Source organism: Falco biarmicus, chromosome 1, assembly GCF_023638135.1.
Source record: "Falco biarmicus isolate bFalBia1 chromosome 1, bFalBia1.pri, whole genome shotgun sequence".
Lineage (NCBI taxonomy): Eukaryota > Metazoa > Chordata > Aves > Falconiformes > Falconidae > Falco > Falco biarmicus.
This window is the reverse complement of record NC_079288.1, coordinates 49,834,406-49,861,322: the sequence shown is the minus strand read 5'-3', so window position 1 is coordinate 49,861,322 and position 26,917 is coordinate 49,834,406. Positions and strand designations below refer to the sequence as shown.

General features: G+C 40.9%; 1 protein-coding gene across 2 annotated transcripts in view; it reads left to right on the top strand.

Moving 5' to 3' along the window:
• The first annotated feature begins 612 nt into the window (after positions 1-612).
• Positions 613-26,917, top strand: part of MND1 (meiotic nuclear divisions 1) — a 44,830-nt gene continuing 18,525 nt past the window's right edge. The window contains exons 1-6 of one of the 2 annotated variants that reach the window (XM_056331795.1): positions 613-950; positions 3,335-3,400; positions 4,214-4,271; positions 6,080-6,228; positions 23,017-23,091; positions 24,879-24,993. In XM_056331795.1, coding sequence (XP_056187770.1) covers positions 948-950; positions 3,335-3,400; positions 4,214-4,271; positions 6,080-6,228; positions 23,017-23,091; positions 24,879-24,993 — 466 coding nt within the window. In that variant the 5' untranslated portion in view covers positions 613-947. Of the gene's footprint in view, positions 951-1,308; positions 1,705-3,334; positions 3,401-4,213; positions 4,272-6,079; positions 6,229-23,016; positions 23,092-24,878; positions 24,994-26,917 lie in introns of those variants that run through there. The other variant, XM_056331788.1, reaches the window with a different exon arrangement.

Here is a 26,917-nt window from a genome sequence, read left to right as displayed (position 1 = left end):
GCAAAGAGGGTTTTATTTCTCCACATCCTGCTGCTCCTGTAAGAGGCTAGTTGTACCATACACGTCATTTTAGACCACCGTTAACGTGTTTGTATTTTACCTTTGCTGCTGGGCCTCAGAGAGAAACAGAACACGCTGTGCACACCCCGGGCAGCGCTGGCACATGGGGCCAGTGCCTGGCCTTGCAGGAGTAGCTGCCGGGGGGTGTAAAGCCCGTGTCCCATTGCAAACCCACAGCTGCAGGCGGGTTCAGAAATAAATATTTTCCTCCCTGATGATCCCACCCAATGGTGGTGGGATTTTAAAAACTTTGTGTTCGATAATACAGCAAATATATATTGAAGATACTGCAATTTTCTTGACAGATGTCATTGCCCATTGCCCTTTCTACACAAAATATAAAAGGTGTAGGTATTGAGAAACACATGAAGGCAAAATGAGATTTTGCTCTAAAGCCTGGGCAATGCCAAAGTGACGTACAGCCCTGGCCTCTCATCGTGTTCTCTGTGACTTGCACCACGTGTAACTCTGAGGTAGTTGGTGATAAAGGCCGCGTTTCGCTTCTCAGCTGCACCTGTCTGTGAGTGCCTACCGTTCGGGTTTAAAAAAAAAAATCCACCGAACACACGCTCGCCGGTATTGCCATACATAAACCGAGAGAGAAGCGATGCCCAGCTTGCTGGTACGGCAAGGCTGCTCCATACAAAGGCGAGGAGCTACGCCGTGGGCAGCATTACCCGCCTGCACAAGGCGCACAAACCAGACCGTCACTTCACGCCTCTTTTTCCCTCAGTTTTACCCTACGGCACCAGGCGGCCGCTCGGCCGGGGGCGGGGGGCGGCAGGCGGCGCTGCGGGCTGCGCTGCGCACGGCTGGGGCTGCGGCCGCCTCCTCCCGCCCGCTGGCGCCGAAATCAAACCGCGCCCTGCACCCGCCTCGGCGGCGACATGGTAAGCGGCTGCCGCGGCGGGGCCGGCCGCTCGCCTCCCGCTCCCTTGGCGCCGTGAGCCGGGCCGCGGGGCCGGGCGGGCAGCGAGGCCGCGGGGCTGCCGAGGGAGCCGCGGGGCGGGCGCGGCGGCACTGGCTCCGGCGCCGGGCAGGGCTGAGGGAGGGGGCGGCGCAGTCGACGGTGGCGGCCGGTAACGGTCGGCCGTGCGTCGCCTTGCCCCCGCACCCGCTGAGGGCGCCGCCGGGCGCCGGCACGCTGAGGGAGAGCGGCGGGGTGCCCGCCTTGTCCCCGCCCCTGCGGCCGCTGAGGGAGAGCGGCGGGGCCGCCCGCCCGCCGCCGGGCCTGGGCCCGCTGAGGGGGAGCGGCGGGGGTGCCCGCCCGCCGCCGGGCCCGAGTCCCCAGCGGCCGCCAGGCAGCACCAGCGCTCCCGGTGCCCCCGGCCCGCGCCTCCCGGGCTGGGCCCCCCCGACTGCCGACACAGGCCCACGGCGGCGGGCCCGGGGGCGCGGCGTGACCGCGGCGCGGGCCGTTTCGTTGGTTTCTTGCAGAGCGACGTAGCTCCCGGCTGGCGCCTGGCTGAGCAGGGCCCGTCGCGGTCGCTCGGGGCGGACACGGTGCCCGCCCGTCCCGCCGAGCCCCGGGTTGAGCGGGCGGGGCCGCGCTGTGCCCCCCGCAGCGCTGCGCCCCCTCGGCACGGCGGGGGTGGGTGGGCCTGGTGTGTGCGGTAGTCACGGTGTGGGACACCTGGCAGAGAGGTAGGAGGAATCGGTGTGAAAATTAATAAAAGCTCTCGGAAGGCACGCGGCGCTGTTCCTGATCTCTGCTGGAGGGCTGGCCTGAGGCTTGGCGCCGTGCGTGCAGGAGCACGGCTTCACTTCCACGCCATGTGCGTGTGGGTGTTGTTTCTGTTCCTGCTGACGGTGTTAGGGCTGCTTGGGAAGGCAGGAGGAAGATGATGATCGGTCTGTCTTCTGTTCATGCTCCTACTGCAGTGTCCATGGTGGCTGTACGTCCTGTGACGTGCTGACGTAGGGGACAGCTGTGACATCGATGCTGACAAGGATGTCACTGGCTAAAGTAGAAGGGAGGCTTTAAAAAATACTAATATGCCTCTATTAGATGTAATACTGAATTGCTTCTGTTCATGTCTGTGTGTTCATTCTAGCTGCGTAAGCTAGTTTTTCAGTTTATTTTTAAAAATCTCTTTATCAGTCTGGCCATTTTGCTCTTGATGCGGATTTAGGATGTTACACTGCCCCACCGCATGATTTATTTAAGAAGGAAGCAGCGGTTAGGAACAAAAAAATGGTACTGACTCCTTTCTGCAGGGCTTGGAAATAAACCCATGTCGTCTTTCTCAAAGCACCATGTTACTAAAATCTCCAATTCCATAGACTCAAGGGCAGCAATACATATGTCTGTCTGTCTGTCTCCCTCTCTCTCTCTTTTTATAGGGAGACCTTTTTTGGCCAGCATTCTATTTTGCTCTTTGTCCTCCTTTCAGTTTCCCCTAGCAGCATGCAGAGGTGCAGGGTCTTGCAGCCTGTGAAGCCGGGAGTGGGGCAAGGAGAAACATTCCGGATTAATGTTATGGCCACTGCTTTTGGGTTGTTGAGGACTATACTAAACGCTATTAAAACTCCAATTCTCCGTGACATTCTTTTTACCCTGATTTTACAATAGGCATGTCAAAATAGTGTTTCTTAAAGTGGTCAGAAGAGGGTATTTCTCAGTTTTGTATTGCTGGTGTTAGTTTGTGAGTAGTCATTTCTGCCTTTTGCTTCTCTGAAACACAGTTTTTAAAATGTGACCTTGAAATTCTAAAGTTGAGTAGGAGATTTGAAGAAAGAGGTAGTACCTCAAAAGTGCTTTATGTTTTTAAAACAAGCCCTAAATGCTAAATGGCCTAGATCTCGCACTAATGTCTGTATATCACAAGATAAAACCCAATTCTAAAAAAAACCACAACCCAACCCCAAAGATATTCCTTCTTATCTTTTTAAGGACTATTAAACGTGTGGGTGAGCTGCTGAGAATTGGTGTAAATATACATGTTTTTCTAATCTAGTAAGGTAAAACAAGGAGCGATATGGGTATGGCAAGTCACATTGAGGCTTGAGCTGGGTTGGGTTGTATGGAAGGTTGGTTCCAAACTTAGAATATAGGTCCTTCAGTTTAATAGACTGCTGGTAGATTAGCTTGGTGTAATAATTCTTTGGGAAGTAGTTTTTCTGGAAGTCTGGGGTTAGTGGTAAAGTATTTTTAAGGATGGCAAATACAACTTATAGGTAAACGGGTTTAAATTCTGAGCAGATGTTAATTATTCAAATGCATGAATTCACTGGGGGATTTTGTTGGGGTTTTTTGTTTGTTTTCCTGTTCTAGTCCAAGAAAAAAGGTCTGAGCTATGAGGAGAAGAGAGTTCGCATGATGGAGATCTTTTTTGAAACAGTAAGTGACTTGTAACTGACCTGTATTTACATCTCTGGGAAAATAGGTCCTAAAAGGAGCTTAACTGTAGATGTAGATGAACTCTGTATATCCTGCTATGCATTTCGCTGATGCCCTGTGTCGTTAATGTATAAATTACAGGGAGAGAGCTTGAGTCATGTAACTTTTGATCAGGTGGCTCATCCCCAGGTGGAGCCAACGCATGAAGATGCACAGGTGGTGTTAAATGCTTCATGTGCTCCCTATTGAAATATCCCTGACTCTGTTACTGTAAGAAAGATAGCAAGAGATAAGACAGCATCTTGCTGCAGTTTATGGGAGGAGGAAGAAATCTGAGTGTTAGAAAAGATGAGAGTTGACCTGAAAGAGGTCACTGGGGAGAAAAAACCTGGTGATCCAGAAGCAGAGCTACAATTATATTGGTGACATAAGTAATTCACAATGTTTCACCTATTAAAAAAATCACTGTGACATTTGAGTACTTGAGCAATGTGGTACACCTGGTGCTGACAATCTGTAACCTGGACTCTGTCTGTCCTAAGGGGTTTACAGTCTAACTTGAGAAAAAAATATGGTAACTTCAGAGCACCAAACAAAAGAACAGGCTTGTTACAATAATAGTCTTTTTTTTTCCCTTTAATTCTCATAATATTATAATTCTATTGAGAGATATGCAGCCTGTTTCCTATAGCAAAACATAAACATGCAGTGTATTTCCTACTTGCTTTTGTTGGCATTAATTTAGTGTAAAAAACATCACGCTTAGATGACTCTGTCATTTGGAGCTGAAGTGTCTTTTATGTTTTTGCACAGAAAGATGTGTTCCAGCTGAAGGATATAGAGAAGATTGCTCCAAAAGAAAAAGGGATTAGTAAGTATTTACAAAAGTTATTTCTCTTGAGGCATTCATTGTTTTTGGGACGGGTCATACAGTGTAAATTTTCCTGGCTACAGTTTTGGGTTTGTGATTGTAATAATGGAAAAAATAGCTGAAAAGGGAGACTGGTCAATGGCAGGGCTGTAGCATTAAAAGTGACATCAACAGCATGCTCCTCCCTTGGTTTGCTAATGTTTGTCACTTGCAATAAGATGTTAGGGCCAGAATGGGAGGTGATTAAAATGTCACAGTTAACTCCAGGTTAACCACTAGAACATGGGACGGGGTTTTTCCTGGAGTCTGAGATGCCTGACTTACAGTGACTTTCAGTGAATGAAATGATTATGTGCACTCGGGTAGTGAACAGAAGATTTAAATATCTGTCTGTAATGTCAAAAATATAAAATGCCAGTCCAGATGTACATGATCAATGTTCTGTTGAGCTTTTCTAGAAAAAAGATGGCTGGACAGCTGTAAATGGGTTTGTCTTTTCAATGGAAGCCTTCCTGATGAGATCCATTGGTTTAGGATTAGGTCTAAGAGGATTTATTTTATGCTGTTCAGTTCTGTATATACCCCGTTCTGTTTCTTTCTATGTTCATCGACGAAAGCTGGGCGAAGCATACTGTTTGTGTAGTTGACACCGTCCTTGACTAGCATATCTTCGTGGTACTTCAAGAGTGAATGAACTTGTTGAAAGAGCTGCAGGCATATGTGAATATTGCAAAGCAGTGTTTCTTGGTTATGTCAGCAGCTGACAGACACGCTCATAGGTTTCTGGAGAGGTGTGGTGCTGTCTTGATTGGTTTTTCAAGCCATATGTTTAATTGTAATTTTGAGGAAGACGATGCAAAACAGTAAATACAAGCAATGAAATTTCACATTTCAAAATCTGGAGCGTAGAGTTTCTAAAACAATTAACACCTCCGAATGGTTCAAATTCATCCTGCCTCTGCATATGAAGGCAGTTGGCCACACAATCCAAACCCCAGTTAACCTGAAAAGAAAAACTAGCCTGTGGAAATGCCCCTGTACTGGCACCCGGCCTATAGCTTGCAAAAGATTGGATGTTCCTGATCTGTGATTCCCTTTAGACTTGAAATGGAAAGTCAGTCCCTGAAAACCTTGAATTTGCTCAGAAGACTTTATCTGCAACACTGGAGGATAATAATAATTACTTTGCTTTGCTGAACAGGTATAATTTTTTTGAAATGGTGAATTATACCACATATTTGCTAGAAAAGGAACAATTATGTTCAGAAATGTTTTGGGTCCTTCTGAATGCAGATGACTTTCTGTATTGGAACTGAATATAACAAAAGTAAAATCTGCCCCTCCTGAGTCTGTAGCCAGGTGATCTTGTTGCCTCTGCTGCTGTTAAATGCTTTGATAAACATTACAAAGTGAAATGCAATTAAACTTCTAATCTAGAAATTATAAATTAATCCATGTTAGACTTAAGATTGCAAGACAACTTCTCAAGTACCCTCTCACATGAGTTTGTTATTGTATTGTGCTATAATATGCATGTATGTTTTATGATACTTGTGAGCAGTGTTTTACAAACATCTGGTAGCAGATGGTACAGAATAGCAGCCTTTATGTTTATAAACTGCTGACTTGAAAGAGATTCATCCCTTGAAGTGAAGCATCAAGCATGGTGTCCTCTTAAACTCTTCCAGGTTGCTGACACTGTAGTGAAATATGCATACAGGTGCTTGTAGATGATGGCTTATGGTATTCATAATTCTCCATAGTTTAGATGCTATGCAGTTCTAATTTGATTTTTTTTTTTTTATTAGCCTCGATGTCAGTGAAAGAGATTCTGCAAAGCTTAGTTGATGATGGCATGGTGGACACCGATAGAATTGGAACTTCTAATTATTTCTGGGCTTTTCCCAGTAAGGCTCTTCATGCCAGGAAGTGTAAATTGGAAGAATTGAAGTCTCAGGTAAATCTATTTTAAGGAAAGTACTTATTTACCTGAATGGGTTTGCTTTTTCGTATACCCCTTGTCATTCTTGTTCATATCACACTCTCTTCGTGTGTGCATATGTATGTATGCACACAGATTTTTGCTATAGGAATTGTGTGGCATGCATGGTGCAACATTCTCATTATCTTGCTATCATGTCAGAAAAGTTTTGGAGGTTGTTTTTGTTGGAGCTTGAGAAGACTTTTTGTCTACTTGCTGCTGAAAGCATGTGCAAAACGTGATGCAAAACATCATTTAAAGGGTTCCACTAAATGCTTAGGCAACATATGCTTTTATGTGTCTTTATATAGTGTAGACCATCAAGTGGTAATGATCTAAATCTATGAAAGGACTGAAATGCATAACTGAACTAAACGTAGCGATAGTTTCTGCTCATGGCCATCGTGCTTTTCCTCTCTGTTTTTAGCAGTAGCTTAATTTGTGAGTGCTTTTGTAATCCCATATTGCACCTTTATTAGGAGAGAAGAGCAAATTGGTCATTATCTTCTGCAGAAGAGCAAGGCGTCTTTTCTTGCAACCTTGCAACATTGCTGTTTTACTGATCTGGTTCTTTCCTACTTTTTAGGAACTGTTTGTCTTGCTTCTTTTAATTGGGGTGGGAAATCATCTCTTCATGAGTTTATTTGCAACTGGAGTACGTGATAACAAGATCAATAAACTATCTTTATGGTCTGATTGCACCACAACAGTGTCAACTTCTCCAGTGCTTGTTTAGCATTATGTCCATTCATCAAAGAATCATTTGAATTAATGCAAATTACTGGTAGCATCTGAACATTTTCAGACATTATTTTCTTCAGGCGTAGCTTTGGTATCATCATTGCCATCTTCTGCACGGCATTGTCAACTTCACCTGCTTTTTAAAGCTCCAAATTAATTCTATTAAAACATGCTTTTTCCCCAGCTTCAATTGAAAAAGCAGTTTGTCAATCTGAAGACTGTTCAAAGCAGATTAAAGTGTGATCAGTGCAGTTGAAATTGCTTGTTTATGCATAGAGTGCTCTGTGACCAGCCGAGAGGTAACCTTGTCAGTTATCCCTTGCTATGCTGTCATTGCTTGTGAATCTCTGTCATAAATAAACTGAAAGAGGCCAGTCCACTGTTCTGTTCTAACCAACGTAAGATTATTTCCTTTTGCCCTGAGCATTTTTATTACTGGCCTGGATGCTCTAGATGGCTATCTGAAGGTATTTTATGTGTCTGCTTGTGTGGATCTGGCAGAGGGAGGAGGCTACTGGTACTGTGTTGCATACCCGATTCCTTTGCAGCAGTTTTCAAGGCCAAGAATTAAGACTTGCTATAACTTTGACTTCCTTTCTCCTTATTCACTAATTCATGTCATCTTTATGACCCAGTGATACAGTCAGGGGTCTGTGGCAGTAAGGAGGAAATGCTGCAGTCCTTCCCGTCATTGACTGGAACTGCCTATTGACAATTTTCCAGGCAGGTGCTTTGGATGGGTTGGAAAGTGCCACTTGAGTTAGCTGTTGTGGTAGTGTATGGGTCATCAAAATTATCAACCCTTTAATTACAGTTTCTGCCACCGACTTGCTCTGTGTTTTGAGTAACTTTAACAACATCTCGGATGACCTGTTAGTGTCTTGGATATAAACTGTACCTTGTGTGTACTGAGACTTGGCTAATATGAAGTTGTCCCACTGACAGTTTTGTCTTTTCCTTTACTGCCTTGTTTTCAGAACTCAAAAGGAGTCCAGATGTTAAAAACTTCCTCGATTCAACTGGATATGCTTGTAATATTTCCAGGCACGGACCTAGTTTGGCATGACTGGGCTTAAGTTCACTTATATTGACTGATAGTAATAATGTGCTCATTCCTACACCAGTGAAGTTTTGTTTATCTGAAACAGATCAGTTTAACTCTGCACTGAACTTGGAACAGTTTCCTGGTAAAGTTACTCTCCTTATTAGTATAGTCACACCAGTTTTAGACCAGGTTACTTACTCTGCAGAATGTAAATGTCAGCTGAGCAATTGAACAAATACATGCCAAAATGCCTGCTTTGTTCACTAAACACCCTGGTGCCACTGTCTTGTTGAATGCGAATGGTTTGCTCTTGGATACTTTCTGGTTTTGCTCGTGCTCCATATTATAGCCAAGTAGTTGAATGAAGAAGTTGATATTTATTGTCTTTGCCCTTGGGCCCAGTCCCATCATGAATTTTAAAGGTAATTGATCACGCAGGTCTCTGGCATACCCTGATGAATAACTTCCTTGAAACGTCTTGCAGAATCTGCCTAATGCGCTCCACCAGAAGTATCCAGGCGTTACTACAAACATATGCTGTACTGCTTTAAATGTACTGTTACATTATTAAACATAAACCCATCTATTATTATGGAATTATAATAGGCATGTAGTTATTGTATTGTGATGCTATTTTATGGCTATTTCTGTGTAGGAAATAAACTATGCTGACATAAAGAGTTTTGCAGTATAAACCTGTTCCAGTTGAATGAAATAGTTTTGTTACCAGACCCTTATTTGCAAACCAAGTCCTGCATATGGGCTTATTGATAGAAGAGCTCTCTTTAGGCCGCGTTATGAGTCCTTAAAAGTACTTATATTCATTACCTTGCTTTTCTGATGAGAATGGAAATGTTTCAGTATTGCAGGGAAAAACATTTTCACTGCTGAAAATAGCTTCTCTGTTGACACTGTGGAAAGGTGGCATTTTCAATGAATTATCACTCTGAACATTTTTACAAGATGATAACAGATTCTGTCTGTGAGTTCAAGTTAGCTATTTTAGTATTTGTATTCTTCTTGATGGGAACACATACAGATTTTCTTAAGGGTTTCTAAATCCAGTCACCAAGTATCACAAAACTTCTTGGCAGAGTATGCAAAGCAGAGGAAAAAAGTAAGCGATTGTACCATTTCTGTTGCATGTTGCCTGTCTTTGATCAATCCTGGATACAGCTTGTGGCATGCTGAGAAAGATGTGTTTTCTTTCCGTGTCTTGTCCAGATTGCTTGTTAACTACATGATCTGGTCTCTTTCTTCAGCAGTTAAAAGCCAGAACCAAGCTGCCTTACTTAAGGCACAAGTTTAAAAATCAAGCAGTTCAGTTGATACTGCAATTAAGGGCTTTTCACCAGGAGGCAGTTACCTTTTTTCGCTGAGGGTATGGTTAAGTAGTGAAGGGAAAGGAGTGATGCCAAATGCTGAACTTGGGACATTGGGAAATAACGTGGAGGAATATCGAACAAGCTTCACCACGATGCAAATTCTCTTATTAATTCCCAGTGCTGAGGCTTATGTTTGACGAGTTGGGCCTGCTACAGGACCTTTGGCCTGAGTATGTTGGTACTTCGTAATGTTTTCGCCAAGTTGCTTGTAGCTCTCTGCATCTTACAGAGCTTGTGACTGTGGGGAGGCTGGCTTAGGAACTAAATTTTTTATTTTTTGTTTCAGGTTTTTTTAGTGATAATCAAGCCACACCCCAATGTAGAGACTTGGTAGCAAAGAAGTTTGGCTCAACATTCATAATGAAGAGCAAGGCAGTTTTATCTGGATGTTTAAAGTTACAACTCTACAGTTGTTGTGTATACCCTAGAATTATTTTTGGGAAGGATCTATTACGTGGTCAGTGTGATCCCCTTGTGCAGAGATGTGGCAATTATAAACAATGCTTGAAATATATTTTCTTTAGGCACAGCTTCCCTCCCCACCCCCATCTTTCAAGTTGCTTTTGTGTGGGCAGGTGTTCGGAGAGGGGTGCTAATCCCTGAACTGACATATAGCAAATCTTGTGCTGATCTGCTTAGGATTGGGATCTGGGTGCTGCTCTAACCCAGGGTTACTGTTTGGATTTCTTCCTGTTTTTCTGAAAAGCTAGGACAACAAATATCTTAAGTTTGTGTAGCATCTACTGCATTTTTTTTTTCTCTGATAGCTCACAGATTAAGAATTACTAAGTAGATTCCTATGAATTTTTGTATTGATTTGTTTTGCAGTGGCATGGTTGCTCTTTAAGATTTATGCCTTCTGCCATATGCTTATTCTTCACCTCTTGGTTATGCTTATGCAGCTGTGAATTGGACCACTGAAAAAATAAAAGATGTTGGAGGTTGCATTTTGGTTAGGTGGGTTTATAGTTGTTTCACTACAGCTATGAAGTGGTGAAACTAGAGCGAGGGTGTGGATTGAGTTTTGTTTTAACAAGGTTTATAAGTGGAGAAATTTTTAATGGAATTTCACCTTTGTTGAGAGAACTGTGGAAGCTTCACTGAGAGGGTGGGGTGTTTTTTGCCTTCCGTAAGAAAAGCTGAAAGGATGCGGTTTTATTCTTTATCAGTATTTTCCTGGCAGTCAGGTTCTGAAGCTTTGAATTACCTATGATCAATTATATGTTGAAAAAATGAGATGTTTATTCTTGGCATAACAATACTGGAAGCTTAGGGGTTTTATTAAACTAACAAAGCATTTGACCTAATTTGTGTAAACAGAAGGGTCATCATTTATTGATGATTCCTCTGCCTGTTGTTGATTGATTTCATAGCATGCATAAAATGAGGAGAATGGAGAGGAGCAACTCCAGCATGTTAATCACAGTCACATTCAATCTCAGGCAAGAGCTGCTGATGTGTTTTGTACAACCGGCCCCCTTGCGTGTTTGGGGTTTGTATTGTTCCGATGTAGGTATTGCTACAGAAGGGATGTGAATGTGAAGGATATGTTACCTGCTGAAGAAGAAAAGGCACGTATGCAGCCAACAACTGTTATCAAGGTTTATCAGGTAGGGAATGGCATATCAGTGAGTGAGAAAGAGAAACCTTTCTGGTGTAACCTTAGTATAAACAGATTCTGCTTAGCTTTTCTTTCATTTCTTCATCTACATCTTTGGTAGAACGCTTGGAACTGTGCGGTCTGTTTTAAATAAGGTGGATTAATGCTTGTTTGCATTTTGGTTTATAGTGCCTTGAATTAAGTATTAGTTAAGGTAAGTAGTGCAGTGAGGCCTTTTTCACCCAACCCTTAGAAGCCATAAGGGATGTCCCATCTCTCTGCGCATTGCCCTCCATAGCCAGCGTGACTGGGGGGATCTAGGCTGGAGCTGCACAGGGCAGGCTGAGTACTGACACTACAGGGCGTAAGGGAGGCAGGAGCAATTCTGGTGATCCTTGGTGACATCCAAGGGTGTCTGTCATTGTGTGACAGGGATATATGATTGAACAATAAGGTCACAGAGGATTGCCACAGCATAATAGAATATTTTTAATCTTAACGTAGGGACCTGGAGTACCAAATTCTTCAAAGATCTTGCAGGTTTTAATGTCATTACTGACAGTACTGTGAGCACTGTACTTCAGTAGCTTGGGGAAACAACCACTTTACTTCCTTTCCCCAGTCTGGTTTTGTGACAGCTCATTTCACTGTTCAGTGCAAAACTGTTCATTTCACCGTTTTATTGTTGTCACACCTACCTTATTTCTCGTGACGTTGCTTTCTTTTGGGTTATTCTTTTGTATTCTCAGGCTTTGCAATGACAGCAAACGTATTATAGCTGCTTTTCCTTCTGAGACTGATAGCAGGATGATGTCACCTTGTACCACAACAGAGAGTAAACAGTCTTTTTAGAGCAGGACACAAGACGGGCTTTTTATGCTGTTCCCTGTGCTCACTTCGAGACACGCTTGAGCATCAGAGACTTGAGGAGAGTTTCTGGCAATTTTTTTTCTCCCACTAAGCATTGCATTGGGCCAGTGTTAGTTGAGATGGAAGGAATTAGCTGATGTTTCGTTCCTTAAATCCCAGCCTTAGGGTTTGTAAAAGCAGGGATTTTCACTTCCCATGACTCATGTATTGAGCCAGGGGAAGAACTTGAAGTTGGTACATCCTAACTCTCCTTTGGCAGCTAGTTTAAAAAAAAACCAACCCAAACCAGAAAAAAACACCAAAAAACAACCCAGGAATTAACTTGTTTAAATAGTGATTTCACATGTACCAAATTGTTTGTACTTACAATTATTTAAATATGAAAAGAGAAAGGATTTATTTTCTTTTTTCTTAAAAAAAAAAAAAAAAAAAGACTTGGGGAATCCTATATTAGGAATGTGTGCTTTTGTTAGGAATGCATGTAGTTTGAAATAGTTAATGCGAAAAAATAATCATATTGGTGTGTAACGTGGCTTGAAGGCCTCCTGGAGGTGTTTGACAACATAACTAAAAGGAGAGAACCTGATTTGTTCAGAATTGACACAGGAAATTTTGAGTTTTAACCATCAGAAAGTCCTTTCAAGATGCAGCTTGGTTTATTTCTATTCTTTTAGACAGATGTATTTTTCGTCCTCAAATACTGTGACTGGATTACTGTGTGGAAAGTTGCTGAATAGAGACTGCTCGAGACCACTGACCAAAGCATGAGAAACTTTTGCTGTCCATGCTGTTTGAGTCTGAGCAGCCTCCTCGATCCTGTGGACTCGCTCGGCTGTCAGTGTATTTCCACAGAGTTTGGAGATTGGTTCTGGACTGCTAATAGGTACAAGCGCTCAGAGGTGGCTGGGTTAAAGAAATCAATCCTGAACTGAGGTGGAGAAGTCAGATGTTCAGTGAGGGGTAACAAGCCTGATGGCGCTTGGAGTCGCGTGATGCTGCTGAATATGTCAGGCAGGATGTGTGCGCTGGCTGGTGCTTTGAGTCAGCCAGTGTGCTTGGGGGACCTCCTGCTGTGAAGCAAGCTTTCTGCACGGCTCTGCAGAAGTGTCTTCTGCAGAAGTGTCTTCAGTAGATGTTGTATCGGTCTTTTAACAGAGCTCCTTGCAGACCTTGGATCTCTTCCAGTTTTCAGCCTCTGTAGATGGTTTTGAATGCAGGGTCTCTCACTGTTTTGTTTTGGTTGGTTGTTTTTCTTTCTCCTCGTGGTAGTGATGGTCTATCCCTAGAGGTCATAGAATTACAGAATTGCTTAGGTTGGAAAAGACCTTTAAGATAGTCCAGCCATTAATTTAGCACTGCCAAGTCCACCACTAAAATATGTCCCTGAGTGCAACATCTTTGGAATCCACAGCTTACTGCTTTTTATAAAACAAGTTTTTTTGGAGGTGCGAGATTTTCACTTTATGATCAGTTGAATGCCTGTAGTAATTCAGTACATTTTTAAAAAGACTTTTTTTTCCTGTAGTGAACAGAAAGGACTTGCATGCATAAAGTGTCTTAAGGTTTATCGTGACCTTAAGCTTAGCTGAAATACCTTTTAGAAAAGCTTAGAGCTATCTTTTTAGTATGAATTTTATTGATGTTGGAGAATAGCAAAGTTAGAGTTGTTAAAGAATTGTCCTCTAAAACCAGAGAAGCACATCAGTACTTCTGCAACTAATGCGTGTGATTTGTGTTAGGGATTATTTATTTAGACATTTTTCTCTAATACGTATGCTTACAATTTAATTTTATTAGGTTGCAGAAAACGTAATGAATTGTCCCTTTCCATGAAAAATAAAAGTCTAATTGCTGAAGAGGTCTCTTTTAATGCCCACTATACTATACAGGCAGGATCCCAATGTGTTGCCTAAGCATTTACAGCAGTTTTCCCGTATCCATGCTGGACCTCCCTTTTTTGCTCATATTTGAGGGTATCTCATTTAGCTTTCTACTTTATTTATTTATTTCTTATTACTTGGATTGACCTGGCCAGCTTGATAATTGCAGCCCCAGTCTGCTGGGTGGTTCCATTCCTTTATGGCTCACTTTCTCCCCCTCCCTCCCTTGCATAGTAATAACTCTCCCAACAGATGCAATTAGTGACTCCTCCCTATTTTCAGCCTGCATGCTTTCACTAACCTGTATGTTTTCTTTGAAATAATGACTAGACACGTAAAGAAATGGCCAGCTGTGAAGCTGGTATGCTATGACCAGCTAACTTCATACCGTCCAGTGAGAGCTGTAGCAGTAGGAAGTGTCCTAAAAGCAAGAGGCTGAGAATTTGCATCATTTAAATATTGAGAATATGTTGATTATATCTATGCTTGTTTGTTTGTTGATCCTGTAAAGCTTATTCCCTGGATCAGTCTCCTGGAAGATGCTAATAATTTTTTATTTGAAGCATCCAGGGGTTTTGTTACCTCTTTGCATCTTGCACTGTAAAAATGTTGATGTCTTGAAATGATTCTGAATTTAGTAAGTCCTAAAATGTCCAGCAGAGAATACTCTTCTAATGCTGTAACTTATTAGAGCCTTGTGGAATTATGTTTAATGGCATGCTACAAGCCCTGGGAGGGTATGCTTAGTTACTGCTGTCATGGCAGACTTCTAAAAATACAGTGCTCTGGAGGCTTCTGTTAGAATTAAGCAACCTAATAATTTGGTGTTCATTAGTTGAATTTCATGCTTTTCCTTTCACTAGCTGTTAATATATAACTAGATTGATGGCAACTGTGAAGTGTAGCTTTTCCTTTCCTGCCTTCTTGATGAGCATAAGCTAAAATTGGCATGATTTAATAGCAATTATGTTTTTTACAAAAAAACCCAAAACAACTGGCTCTGTAGTAGCTGTAAAGATTATAAAGAAGGCTTGAAGGAAGAATCCTACTATATTAAAAAGGATATATTGTTACGATGCCCTGGTAGTGTATTTTATATATTCATTCTGATATGCATGAGGAAGTACTAGGTTTTTCTAACAGTGTTTTCTATGAAAGTGTGAATTTTTTAGGTAATATCACATAGTTTATTTTTCCTTTTCGAAGAGGCTTGCACGCTGCTGGCTCCGCTCCTGACATTGCAATGAAAATTGTTACTCTGAAATGCAAAGACATTGGGAATAAACATGGGGCTGTCATTCCAGAAGCCCAGTCAAATCTGGCACAGATGCAGCCCTGTGCCCTGCACATCTCCCCTGCCCCAGCGTTGGCATGCAATATGTGACTGACAGTTCAGCATATCGGCAGAAACCCAGCGTCCTGAGAAAGTTTAAAGACTTAGATGTTCTGCACTGTCGGGCAAACCTGGAAGTTTGCCTCTGCTGTAAGGCCAGGAGCTTCCAGCCAGGGGTTAGGGTGGAGGCAACAGTAATTTTCAAAGCTGGATTTGTTCGTGACAGCGAGTTGTAATCTTATTTAATTTTAACTTTGACTTTCATCTTAAAATCTTGTCATTCAATTAATATAGCATATTTTATTTTAGAAAATTAGCATGCATGCAGAAATAAAATACGAGCATGCAATTTTATATCTCACTTCATAGCAGTTTCCCCTTCTGAAAGGAATGAAATTTAAAAATAAAAACCCCCGTAGTATAAAACCAAAATGTGTGGAGTTAGTTTGAAGCAGGAAGACTTTAGAGGAAAGGCCTTTCTCATCACAGTCAAACAGCTCATTAATGAGCACATGGTAGTTCCATTAAAGACTATTCTTCCTATCAGGAGTTTGAGATGACTTGGTTATCTGTCTGAGCATTACTTAAAAACAATGAAATTGGCACAAAGAGTGAATATGTAAGAGTGCTGCCAAAACTCTGAAATTCGATACGTGTATTTTACTGAGGCTTTTTATTTTACTGATAACATCTCAGTGTAGAATTTGGGCTTTTTAAGAAGTCTGTGGAATAAATTTTTGATTTGTTTTTTGTAGTCTTTAGGCACGGCTTCAGCTCAGGGAATATCAGATGAATATTGTTTTTTAAGTTGGGACTGTCTGTGCTTAGTCCCTGAAGGCCATGTCAGCGTATGGTCAAGCTGCTTAGGACAGCAATCTTTAAAAGCCCTTTAGGGGAAGGTGAAAATTTTTCTTTTTCCTCTCCCTTTCTTTCCAAGGGAAGATATTTTTCAGTGTTCTTTCTGCCTTGAACAGACCTGTTAACTATGACCTTGGACTTCATAGGTTTAGTAAATACACTAATAGGCAGTAACAAGCACCCTTCGTGTCCAGGTATTAAAATTTTCTATAGTTCTGTCAGTCATGTGGGTGCTTTTTGGCTCTTTCAGTTTCCCTATTAGACTGCATTTATGAAACAGTGTTGAAGAATGAGGAGTTTCAGCTTCTCTCCCCCCCCCCCCCCCCCCCCCCCCCTTTTTTTTTTTAAGGTTGATCAGGCATACTTAGTATTTGTATCTGAGTAGACGGCCATCTGTCCCTCAGGTTGTGCCAATTATGCCAATTCTGAAAGCAGCCAGAGAAATTCAGTTCTTTCATTCAGGCTGCACAGCTGTTTCTTTCACCTTCAGTCTATTAAGGAGATTGGCCTGGAGTGGTTATTTTCTGTGGCGTAACTAGTACTTACCAATGGTGTTGCAAATGAATGAAGCAAAACCAAAAGCTCATGGCAACACATCTTCTCTACATAAACTTTAACCTAACAACTATGGCAAATGTAAAAAATCAGAAAATAATTGAATTAAAAGCTACTTTTAATGTAGAGGGTTTACTACAGTAACAATCTTTAAAATAATTGCAGCTAGCAATATAAGGCTTGTGCATGGATTGGTGAAGGTTGTAATGGAGGGGAAATTCCTCATTCTTTCTTCTGGATAACCCACACATTCTGTTTTTATCCAAAACCAATTGCAGGAAGAAGAACTTGTCTCATACTCAGCATGAACTGAGAATAGAGCCATGCCTAATTTACCATGTGATATTTTAGTCTCACTCTCATGTTTTAACATGCTAAATAAACCAGGATTATAGGCCTAAATTTAATCTTGAAACACAAAATGGATTGTGTTTGTGGGAGAGGCAAGTAAATCGGTGTTACCAACATGGATACTCCAGCAAAACATAAATACTACTTATGAATGCAGAGATCTAACTTCAGAATTCTTACTTTTTGAGAATCTTTATAGTGCTTTGTTGGACAATTTTATGGAAAGTCAGATATTTGTTCAGTTATTTACCTGAAAAAACCTTCACTTATTTAGCTTGAGTGTCTGATACTTTTTTTTTTTTCCCCTCACTGACATAAGTAACAATCCAAAAGTAAAAAATAGTACTTTAAAAAGACAACACTTGCACACTGGCAGAATTAATAGCATGATATGTTGGAAGAAGTATTATTCACTTAAAAGAATCATTATTCACTTAAAAGAATTGGCACACCAGCCCTTCATTTTGAATAGCGAATGCAGTTTGGTTTGGGTCCCCTTTTTCTCCAGAAAGCTATACTTATTCCCTACCTTCTCCCAAGTTTTTGAACTGACTCTTTCAAAGATTGCATTAAAAATGACGTAATCTTTTTATGGTAAAATATGTAGCATGCATAGAAGAAAGAGTGCTTGTATTGAACATTTTTCCAGTATACCTATAATGACGTAATTAAGGAAAGAATAATCTTGTGAGTACGGAAATATAGTGGGCCCTGACTCTCTCTTCTCTTTTTCTACAGTTTGCTTACTATCCATTTTATGGTGTTCTTTTGCTAAAGTGTCTTGTCAATTCTTCAATTTCTGAATTAAAAATTATTTTTCTATATTGTGTTAATCTCTACTTTTCTTCTTGCCTGTATATCTTGAACCGCTGCTGTCTCCTGGTTGCTTCTCTCATGTTCCTTCTAAGTCCCAGCAAACACGATTCCCTGCTTCGTATTGCTGAATGACTTAGAGTGACCTGGGGTAAGATGTTGCATGCTTCTTTTCTCTTACTTTTCACAAAAGAAAAAAAATATCTTTTAATTGTATTTACATAATGCGTGTATGTTTGCCGTCAGTGCTTCACCATGAGTACATCCCATCCCTGACTAAAGTCGCAGTGAACCTGGTGCCTGTTCCTCCTGCAGTTCAGTTTGCTGGGTTATCTGCAGTACTGGTATTTCACAAGTGGTGCACAGGTGTCCTGAGAGCAGAGCAGAAGTGACAATGCTGCCGTTCATGGCGGTGCTCTCTACTCCACTGTGAGCATAATCAGCTAACTTAAAAGTTCACTCCTGTGTCTTTGGAGGCCCTGGCAAGTATGTATTTGTGACTGCATGTGTCAAAGTAGTACTTGTGTGATTACTTTGTGTAGTACTTTAGGAAGCAATACCACACATCATTGCATGGAGGTCTTTGTGGTTTGTGTCCCCCCCCTTCTCTTAAGTTTTATTCGTTTAGTCAACAGTGATTGTTAAGTGGTTTCTTTTAGTAATGTTCTGTGCCTTTCTTTTAAGACAACAGGTCTGTTTTCAATATTTTCAGATTGTTCTTTGGCTGTTAATCTTTTGCATTTTTACTCTCTCTATATTATTAGTCTGCTTTCTGGGTTCACTTTTTTTTTAATCTTTCTTTAAAATCTAGAGGAATGCTTTGAAGTACTTTCTCTCCATGCCTTCTGTCAATTCCATTTAAGTTTTTCGGTGGTGGGTTAGGTTTAACATAGGAAAGAAATAACACCCATCTACTGCAAATGTCACCCTAAAATTCTTGAACTGCTTTTGTTTAAGCTAAAAGCAAACAAGCCCTTGCCTCTGGCCTGAAACGGAGCATAGTGAGCTTCAAACCCAAAGTAAATAACTTTGCAAAGTTATAAACAATTAAAAAATGAATGTCTTGAATTCTTCTGTAGTGCCACAGAGAGTAGTGCTCACAATAGTGGTAGTTCTGAATACCATTTTTGGATGAATGTTTTGGCAGAAAGAAAACTGAGCATATGATATTTCTCTTTAAGACCATAATGACAGTGGCCTAACAGCTGTGAATGCTCTTGGTGGTTAGCATATGAGACCTTGGTTTGATTCTTGTCCAGCATGCATACTCTGGGGTCTGTGTTTGCATGGCTTACACCATGTCTGTAGATATTTTAATGTATGCTAGGGAGACAAGCTACATGTTTGGTGGGAGATTGGTGGTTAGAGTGGTTAAGAACGAGAAACCAGAAGGAATACGACCAACAAAAACTATTGCTGGGAAATAAAAATCCCGTTGTGTAGAGCTAGGACAGTATAAGGCAGGTTTTGGGAAGGAACGTTCCTCCTCCTACTCTACATCACTGACTTGCCAAAGTGGAACCCTAACAGTAATGCATGCATAGTATATTATAAATTACCTGTGTATGTCTAGTCTGTATTGTTTGATACAAACCAGACCCCACGGCCTGTGGTGGAACTGATGGTTATCCTCAGCATGGAGCACTTAGCACACGCAAACTGCTGCACGAATGTATGGCTAAACACTGAAGGACCTTTGCAGGGTAAGGAAGAACATCCTTTTATGGATTTTGGGTTGAGAATTAGTGTTGAAGCTAGGCCAGTGGTCAGTTAATTGACTGCAGTGGTCTGTAAAAGTAAAGGAACTGTTTCCCAACTCTCCTGTTTTGTAGATTCTAGTTAGTTACTTCATTAAACTTTTCTTGCAGGCTCCTACCATGTTTTGCAAACACTGAAGATGCTCTTGTGGAGGATTATTTTTTTTACTTTTTGAGGTATTTAGTCTCCCCTCCTTCTTTAAACAGCTTTCCCCTAATGACATTTTTCCAGCTTTCTTGCATCTTGCTTAACTATATGCTGATTCAGAGCAGTCAGACCGGAGACATGAAACTTTCTAATACAGCGGAGTGTCTCTTTCTGTACTTGTTTTCCACACCTGGTCAGTTATACTTGTGTCAGACAAGGTTGTTCGTGTGTCAGACAGTGTAGAGGGGAGACGATAAGTAGCTTTTTCTCCAGATCAAACTCACTGCTATTGGCAGGAGTCAGATTTTGCTCAGGGTGGTTAATGTTTCTTGAGAAATTGTTTGCCAATTCCTTTGAAAAAATGTCCCAAGATTGCTCCAAGGATTCAAGTCTTCTAGCTGCTACTGTGCTCCTTTGCAGTCAAGCTTTTCTACAGCCTGGTGAGTGGGAAAGTAAGTCACTGTATTTGGCAGATGTGATCTTCTGCTGTCTGCATACACAACACTTGCAAATTCTGCCTTTTTTTTTTTTTTTTTTCCTCTTAATGCCCTATAACCTGTCATCTGCCATTTGCCCTTACCTCTCAATTAAGTATCGTGTCCCCTGTATTCAGCTTTCCTCCAACTCCTTTGTCCTTGCTGACTGCCTTTCCTTCTTTCATGTAGTTACTTTCAGCTGTGTTCCCACCTCGGTATCTAAGCCTTGCTGCTTCTGCCATCGTCATAGATTCCTTGCACAGACCCTGGCCATCTGTTCCTTACCCTTTGCATCCTGTGTTTGGGTTTTTTTTCAGTATCTCACTGCCTCCTGCCATTTCTTTCCATATCCTCATCTTTTATTTGTTGTCATGGGAATACCCACTGTGAATTCTAAATAATACATAAAGAGCTGTGGGGTGTTTTTTTATTTTGTAAAGTCTTGATTGTGAAGACAGAATCAAAAAAGCCCTCCAATAAATTAAAATTGTGAGAGAAGAAAGCAAAACCTTGACTAAAATTGTTCAAAAATCATCCTTGCTTTTAGATAGAATTCTTCTAACCTTGTGACATGGCAACCTTGCATGTTATGTCGGTCAGAGTCTAAGAAATTTCTTAGTTCTCAGTGTTTGTCGTTACTGTCTCTTTCACAATTAAATGCTGCGGAATATAGAGGACCAAGAAGATGTAATCAGATGCCATACTGGGAAACATAATTCCAAGCTGGAAACTAGTTCTTACAATTTCATTGCAGTTCCCTGACAGCTCTTGCTGTACTTCCATTTTATAGAAATGTTTCTGCATTCTCAAGAACTTAATGAATATGAAAAAAAACAGAGAAAGCAACACCTTCCTGACCTGTCTTGCAGAAGGCATTGGCTTACTCTTTGCACTTGTGGTGTATGTGCCTAGATAAGCTCCTTGCCTCCTCTGCTTCCCCTGGGAGTTTTGTTCCAGAAGAATTCATTATTCAGAGATACTGAGTGATGTGTGCTCTGGTGTGTCTTCCCTGGATTTCATGAACTGCGATATGCACCTAAGATTGTCCTCTTCTGAACTGTAGACTTCTGTTTAGTACAGTATAGTGTGGGGACTAACACACTTAATTTTTTAAGAATTTTGTGGAAAGCCCAGAAAGTACTGTTTAACTAGCCACCAAGACGAAGATGTTGGTGTACTTCAAGCCACCTAGTGAAACCCGCACTGCCTCTGTGGTTGCTTGCACTGATAGCAATGAGTAGACAGCTGGACATGTTTTTCCTGAAATTATATATGCCTTACCATTAGTGTGATTCTGATGTAAATTGAAGAAAAATTGAAACATTATTTTTGAAAGGAGACCTTCTTGTCTGTATGTATGCTTACATGTGTATGAACACATACTTCTCCAGAAAGAGTAATTAATTTTTAAATATTGAGCTATAAAAGGAACCTAGTGATCTGCAGTTGGGCTGGGTCCTAATCTATACGCACCACCAGTACAGAGTTTCTTTTTACCGTTATGGCTGATCTCTAGGACTTGGCAGTAAGCTCTGCCTGATGTTTATCATGCATTTACATTTAACATGTTATTTCTGAAAATACAGACTGAACATGAGTTTAAATAGAAATTGAGAAGTGATTATAGCTCCAAAGTAGTTATGTTTGCTCTGTGTGACTGTGGTCTTGGTGTTTCAGCTGCACAAGAATATAAATGATATGATTAAATTATCAAGGCTAGGGACTGCAAGAAATGTCTAGGAGTGCTTTTCCACCAAGCAGGATCCTCAGTGAGAAAGGGAATGTAGAAGTGGAGACTTCACATGAGGGTATTGAGGGGAAGGCAAAATAAAACCTGTGCTCTGACAGCCACCTTCACCATCTTCACAGTTAGTCTCATATGCTAGTTTTCAACCTTACTGGTGCTCAGAACATCTTAAAGCTAAATCAAAAAGTGAGTACTTACAAAGCATGCTACTTTTAATTCCTTTTGTTTTCCCCCCCTTTTTGTGTTGGTTTCAAATGCAGTAACCAGTTCCCAAGCTATATTTTATTAGCTGCTTTTTTTTTTTTTTTTTTTTTTTTTTCCTCCAGTCTTATTGATCTCACTTAACATTTCAAGGTGCTTTGGCTAATGCTGAATGTTGTGTCCCTGAGGGGCGAGTCATACATCCTGCTCAGTTTAACAGTTTCTGAAGTGCCTCTGGAAAACTTGCAGCTGAACTGGAAGGGCCTGGTTCTTAATGGGTGGCAGGTTAATGCAGAGAGATACACCTCTTTATGAATGATTCCTCCTGGATTGCAGGGAAATGAGGCACCAGCCCTAGTGAGATGCAATTTGTCTGAGATTCCTCTGCCTCAGGCCTGGAGGAGCGGAGCTCTGAAGTCTAGTGGTGTGAGTGCTGCACAGAAAAAGGGGGCCATGGCTTTACATGCCTTTGAGCTATAGAGGGTTCTATTCATCAGTATGCAAAAGGGATTGGGGCCATGCCAATGGCATACCAGACTTTGGGAAGATGTATCAGCCGCTGAGCAGGTGCATCTGCTACAGCTTTTGTCACTGCTTCCTCTGAATAAGGAGAGCTGGAAAAGGACCAAAGGAAATCATCTAATCCAAAGCCTCCATGTCATGGAGTCCTTTGCGTAGAGATGCCAGGTTATGGTATGAAATAGGATTTTGGTCCCATGCTGAACATGCAGTACGTAACAAGATTGTGTCCCAGAGGGATGAAAATTTCTTATACTTTAAGATGCTTACTGTAATTCTTTTCTGTGGTTCAGAGCCTCAGACTTACATCTGGGTGCTTTTGTATTTATTTTTATTGCACAAGTTATAAATATATAAAAAATACATACTTAAAAGTGTACATCCACCTGTTTATTTAACTATATTTTTACGTATACACATTTTATAGGTATGTCTATTATATGTTACTGAAATAAGTTGATTTTGTTCTTTGTCTCCTTTATCAGTTTGCTGAAAGCAGTCAGAAGAAAGAGGCTTTAATAAAAAGCATTGAGAAATCAAAAATTGGACGTGAAGATACTGTAAGTTGCTTTTGGGGGGTAGGCACTTGTACCAGAAAATAGAACTACAACTATGCACAGTTTGTAAATATGTAGTAACTTGAAATCCATTAAGAATTCTAAATACTGCAGATGAGAAAGGGACAGGAAAGAAATAACCAGATACTAGATTATTCCTTAGTTTCTCATGCACTAATGTGTAATATTGACAACTGGCTGCTCCAAGGCTGAGAAAATGTGTGGTTGCCTGAAGTCTGGTAATCTTCCAGGCTTTTTCAGATTTAAAGATATCTTAAAACTTGAACTAGCCAGACACATGTACCAAAGTTGCAAATGGTTGCTGAACTGACAAATCTAGTAACTGCAAACTTAGGTGTTGGGGGTCTTTTTTTTTAAAAAAAAACAAACTTATTTATAATCTAGACGTCTAAATTACTGTTCTGAGCAGCCATGTAAGCTTGGTGCTCTTTGCATGCTGAAGCTGTTAGCACTGCAAAATATTTAGGCTTCACATTTACCATACATAGGAAGTAGCATATTTGAAGTTGCTGATTTGTTTTGAGATGCTCAGTGATTTAAACTTAAACATGAATGCTTAACAGGACCAGCCAGAAGCTTTCAGGTGGAATAGAATTTTGTAGGAAAGTGCCAAATCTTAGAATGCAAAATGTTTTATAGAAACGCTCTGGATTTGACCTTTAATCAGGGAATCACAGTTTCTCAGGCACTTGTGCTTGTCAGGTTTCCAAATGGGCATTTTGAAGCTTGGCTTCTCCACCATGGGACCTGCCCTAGTCACAAGAAGCTGTTGGTCCTGGAAATTCTGTTCTGGCTGATGCTTCCAACATTTTGGTTCCGGATTATAAGTCAGGAAGAAGTCCTGGGAAATCTGTGTCACGATGTAGGTCTCTGAGCAGCTGGCCTCCATATTGCAGCATCTGGAAGCTTTTGATTTCCAATCTGCATTTTCAGAACATGCTGAATCCAGACTGTTGGCAAAAGCACTGGGAATATGGAAGTTTGAAAAACAAAAAAACCACCTCAGACTGCTGGGCTGCTGTGGAGATTGGCATTGGCTGAAAATCTGATGTTTAACAAACTCGTGCTATCTGGCTTTTTTAGGCTACCCAGTTGCCCTAACATGATCAGCCAGTTACAGTGTTTGGCCGTAGCTACAGACTGAATTAGAAGTATGTGCTGAGCTGGCAATGGGAGGGCTCATGTTGAGTCAGTGTCTGCAAATTCTTATTGATCAATAGAATATTTGAAGTCAATATTTTATAGTCTCCCAGCAAATACTACCATGTCATAAATACCTGAATTTATTTCTGAGACTGCTGCTTTTAAGTGGTGTGGAAAAAAGGACGAGGAAAATAAATTCAGAGGGTATTCATGCAGGGTCGATTTGTGGAAGTGTGAATGGTAGGTTTTTACATAATGCTGTCTTTTAATTACAAGACTAGCACTCCTAAATACTGTTTAACCTTTAAGCCAAACAATTAAGAGATCTGTTTGGAGTTTGTCAAACCACATGGGGTTCAAAGGTTGCAGAAAATAGTTCTTTTGTTTACCCATTTTGGCTTTATTTTTTTCCTTCCAATTTGTACTCAGTATCATTTAGTGTTACTGAGAGTTTTGTGTGTGCATAAAATGCTCAGCTGGTTCATTGACAGAAAGCAGTAGTGAAAACAGCTTTTAAATTTACATCTTTTTGGTTTTTTGAAAAATGTTCTGTGTAATAATTACTGATTTTTATTTTTATTGGTTTGTTTTTTTTTATATTCTCCCAACATACTTTGAATCGTCAGGCGGAACGTGCAGCTCTAATAGAGGAACTTGCTGCCCTTCGGCAAAAAAAAGAGCAGCTAAAGGCAGAAATAGACAAATACAGAGAATGTGATCCAGATGTTGTTGAAGAAATGCGTAAGTCGTATATTATTTAAAGTGAAATTTTGCATGAAAAGGTTTGCACTTCTTTAGCTTCAAATCTGGTATGCAGATAGGTCAAAGAATAGCTGCTTTTCTTTTTAAAGCTGTAAGCAGTACAATACAGGCACACTGGCCATTTCTTTTCATGTTTTGTTGTGTTATATAAGGCGGTGCTTGTTGATAATTACTCTGCCAGGAACTGAGCAATTAAAAAACAGTCCTAAAATTGAAATACTCTGATGCATTAGGGTTAATATCAGGACCATTCTTTCTAGAACCATATTAATTCTATAATTTCTAAGTGTGCTGAACCCTAGGATGTGTGTAGGAAGAGTAGTTAGTCTCTGGCTCCTATTTACCTTCAATTCCATGCTGGCAAAACAGGTATCTCTCTACTTACTTTGTCTGTTTAGAACATAAGCATTTTGTTAGAGATGCTTCATTGTCACTTAGGTGTAAGTATGGTATTACACTGTGGACTTACTGTTTGTACTGCCTCTGACATGCTGGGTTTTGGTTGGAGTTTCTAATTCTAATGGAATATGAGGAACGATGAGTGACTTTAATACAGAATTGGGCACTGAAATGTACTTAATATTCTGATCCTTAGCATGAAAAATGAAAAGCATACATGAAATTTTATTGAATTTTTTCTACTTCAACTTTCATGTTTTATTTATTAGGTTCTTACATTGCTACCCAAATACCACTGCGTATTCAGTTGCTGTCATGCCAAAATGCCATTACAGAATGATGAGGAACAGGCACAGACCTTTTTCTGAGGAGATATCTGGCCAAATCTTCTTCTTCCCTTATTCTTCTAACAAAATCAACAGTTCTAGAAACATGCTGAGATGAAGCCAAAAACATAAACAAGAGTTGGCAGCACACCCCAAAATTGGACCATTTTTTTTATTTTTTTTGAGGAGCAGTGACACTTTTTGTCAGCTGCATTATCTTTTCCTGAGGTTGTAACGGTATGCCAGGGAATAAGCAAACTCTAGACCTGAGGTTAGTTACTGTGCTGTAAATCCCTTGCTGTGTGCTCTTTGAGGACAAGTGAAAGGCACATTCCAGCTGATTCCAGCTGTAAAAATGCACGAGGTTAGGCAAATACTGACAGCAGAGGAGTTCATAGTGCCAGGTATTTTAACTGCTGAGATACCCTTATATTAAGCATTGCACTGAATGATTGGAGGAACCTCTCATTTGAAGCAGTTGCAGTGAGCATGTTCCTAAATGTTAGGCACAAGGGGGACAAATCACAGCTTGAATGCTAGGGCAAGCTGCATTAGCTGGCAACACAGAGACTAATATTCTGAAAAGAGGGAAGGGGAAAGAAATGTAATCATTACTTACTTCAGTCATGCCCTTCTCTTTTTACTTGTGTGTTTGTGTGTGTGTTTAACCTCCATGTGAGCTTCTGCAATGGAGGGATGAGCATTTAAGGGGGTTGGTGGCCTTAGCCTTGTTGGGCTACCTGTAGGGTTCCCAGGGGAATATGCAGGCGTGTTTCAAAAGTTTCTCCCTGACCTTTGATTAAAAAGTTTCTGCTTCGTTAAGTGTTTCATCAGTCATTGTTGCACTGGCAGTGCACGTTGTTGCTGATAATGTATAAATGAATAAATGACAATGTCAGTTTTGGAGACTTAGTGTCTCTGTCAAAGCTGAATGGAATTTTACAGGTTTAAGGGAAAAAGGAGGAGAGAGGGGGAAGAAAAAAAAAAAAAAGAAAAATTGGGGGGCATTTCTCTTGTTCCACAGTGCAGGGAAGTGCAAAGGCAAAACAAGATGCAGAAGTTAGAGGGGTTAGTGTAAGGTGGCCATAAAGAATCTCAGGCAATGGAAGGTGTTCAGCTAGACATCAAAGTTACTGCTGCTGTTTCACAGAATAACCTTATAATCAAAGTTACTGGTT